The 2,580-nt window shown below is 29.0% G+C and overlaps 1 protein-coding gene across 2 annotated transcripts in view; it reads right to left on the bottom strand.

Annotated features, from left to right (window-relative positions):
• Positions 1 to 104: 104 nt before the first annotated feature.
• The window catches only part of LOC106458960 (centrosomal protein of 57 kDa-like), a 10,534-nt gene continuing 8,058 nt past the window's right edge, over positions 105 to 2,580 (bottom strand). Inside the window, exons 6-7 of one of the 2 annotated variants that reach the window (XM_022385511.1) lie at positions 985 to 1,129; positions 105 to 876 (exon numbers count right to left, since the gene is read on the bottom strand). In XM_022385511.1, the coding sequence (XP_022241219.1) occupies positions 637 to 876; positions 985 to 1,129 (385 nt within the window). In that variant the 3' untranslated portion in view covers positions 105 to 636. The remainder of the gene's footprint in view (positions 877 to 984; positions 1,130 to 2,580) is intronic. The other variant, XM_022385518.1, reaches the window with a different exon arrangement.

Raw genomic sequence — 2,580 nt, 5'->3', positions numbered from 1 at the left:
GGGCTCTTATATGTTTCATCATCAGACTAATAAATTTTTATTGGGTATGAACATTGCCTTCTCACATGATTTATTTTGAAAAGGATAAAATTGGTCAATATATATATGAATAAGATTATTAAGATATATGTAAACAAGAACATTACTACCACCTGAACAACATTCCACAAAATTTTCTATTTTCACCGAGACATCAAGAATTGCACATAAAACATTGTAAGTAACCTTTTTCTTCTTACAGTTACAAAAATGTGTATATCCATCCAGGATTTGGAAAAGTTCAAGTAGATTTTTTAATTTAAAATTTTATTTTTCTATACAATGCAATTTTGTTTTCTTTAGAAAAATATACAATATAACAAATCACCTAATTTTTGGAAGCATTTTGATGTACTTTATAAAATATTCTTTGCAGAAAATTATTTAATCAACTTTAATTAAAACTACCCCAATTGAAATCTAAAGATGTTCATGAAATATATATATATATACTACATGCAAATAAATGATATCACATGTGAATGTCAAGTTACAAGTACCAACACATACTCGACTAAACCCTAACCTAGAAGAACGAATCCATAATGTATTTAGTAAATAAACCAAACAAACAAGTAACAATAGTTTTAGAGTTTTTTATAAAGCAGTATTTTCTGTAAGTACTGCCTGCAAGTCTTGCAGGTCACGAAGAAGTTGTCTCCTTTGTTGTACTGTGCTGGATGGTTGTTGATCAAGACTAGGACTAGTGGTAGTTGTACAGACTTCTACCGATCCTCCTGCAGCTGGTGGCATGGTGGTTATTTCTGTTGTTACCTGAACCTTTCCCTTGGTATTAGGGTTTAAGATAGTCCTGTGTTTTCTATAATCTTGTTGAATCTGAAATATCACAAAGAATTGTAAAATGAATTAATTTACACGCATGCATACAGAGGAAAAAAGGTATTAACAAAGATGTTTTCAATAATAAAAAAAACAAATTATTACCAGAGCTTGCAATTTTCGAAGATGTTCAATTTGTTCTCTCTTTACGTCCAACCGCTGGTGGATTTTACCCTGTTCTTTTTCCAGCTGGTTTAGGATGATTGGATCAATTGCTCTTGTAAAATGTTTGCTAATTTTAGCATGTTCTCTATTCGGCAATAAAAGATTACCAATTATTTTTCACATGTGGTTAAATGACCTATTGGCTTGACAACATAAAACACATTTTGTTTTATCTCTAATAGTTTTAAAAATAATTCAATATCTTTGAGAATTTCTTACACAACTAAGTTACATCAGCTCTAATACTATTTGAATCTTGTTTGTTTTAAAGTTAAAATGTGAATGTCCTGGAAGACAAGTTGAAAGTATTATGGTAATTACTTACTTACCAAATTTTGTTTGAGAACAAACATATATAAAAATATAGCCAATCTGATTCACTTTCATGACTTACTTAATACAAGAATTTAAAAACTTGTCTTTTATTACAGAAACTTTCTAAAGCATTTTCAGCCAATTTAATATTGTAGTTTTATGTGTAAGTGATGTAATGCATGTGTTTCCACTTAAAGTATCACAAACAAAATTCTAATCTTACCATCACAGGGTAAGCACTATCTAGTGAGACTGAAAAGTTCCTGCTGTTTTCTAAGTAATGACAAACACATTTATTCTAATTAACTATATTCTATCGTGTGGAATTTCAAAATGTCATAGCATTTTCTGCCAATAGTCATTTACATTATTAAATATTCCTTCAAATGTCACATTCAGATCCAGTTAAAATTGCAAAAACACTACGAATAATACGCGAAAAAGAAAACATATGAACATTAAGAATGAAAATTAAGTAAAAATTTTACACTCTAGATATGGATAGGTCAAACTGCATGTCATGACCTTTTACAGAGCTACACTTAAATTATCAGTATATGTGAATAAACTTGGCATCAAAATATAATTAATTCAAATTTTAATATAATATTACACAATTTTCAATTTCAAAATATATTTAAATAAATTCTCAATCTTTACTTTTACATGACACCTCTTTACTCCAAATTGTCCATTGTGAAAATATATTCAAAGTAATCTCCAAGTTAAAATTACAACTTATAGCCTCTGTTTTTCATGCTTTAACAAGTTACATGCCACGCTCCTCTTAGCACGTGCTGTGTATAATTTTCCGACACTTGCTATTGGATTATTTATAAGCAACAGAATGAGAAGATTTTAATTTACTGCTTCCTTCATGAGGTTAGCTCGTTCTCATTATCAGTTTGGAGTTATTTAGCTTCACATTCATAGTTTGCTTTCTTCAAGATTGCCTTGAAAAAAGTAAGGAAATTATTTTAGCACAAACATAGTTTAGTTAAAAGTCAGATAAATTATAATAGGACATTATTTTTTGTTGTTGTTGTTGCTGCATGTTTTATATTTGGTACTTAACTCTTTCAACATGAGCTCAGTCCCTGGGATTGACCTCATAACCATTTTGTGTTTGTTATAGTTTTCATACTATAACTTTTAAATTAATAATTGAATGTTAACAAAATTTGGCAGATTATTAGTAAACATTACAATGCTTTCATATGC

This window comes from Limulus polyphemus, unplaced genomic scaffold (genome assembly GCF_000517525.1).
Source record: "Limulus polyphemus unplaced genomic scaffold, Limulus_polyphemus-2.1.2 Scaffold25, whole genome shotgun sequence".
NCBI classification, from domain to species: Eukaryota; Metazoa; Arthropoda; class Merostomata; order Xiphosura; family Limulidae; genus Limulus; species Limulus polyphemus.
Note: the sequence above shows the minus strand (reverse complement) of the source record. Positions and strands in the feature narration are given on the sequence as shown.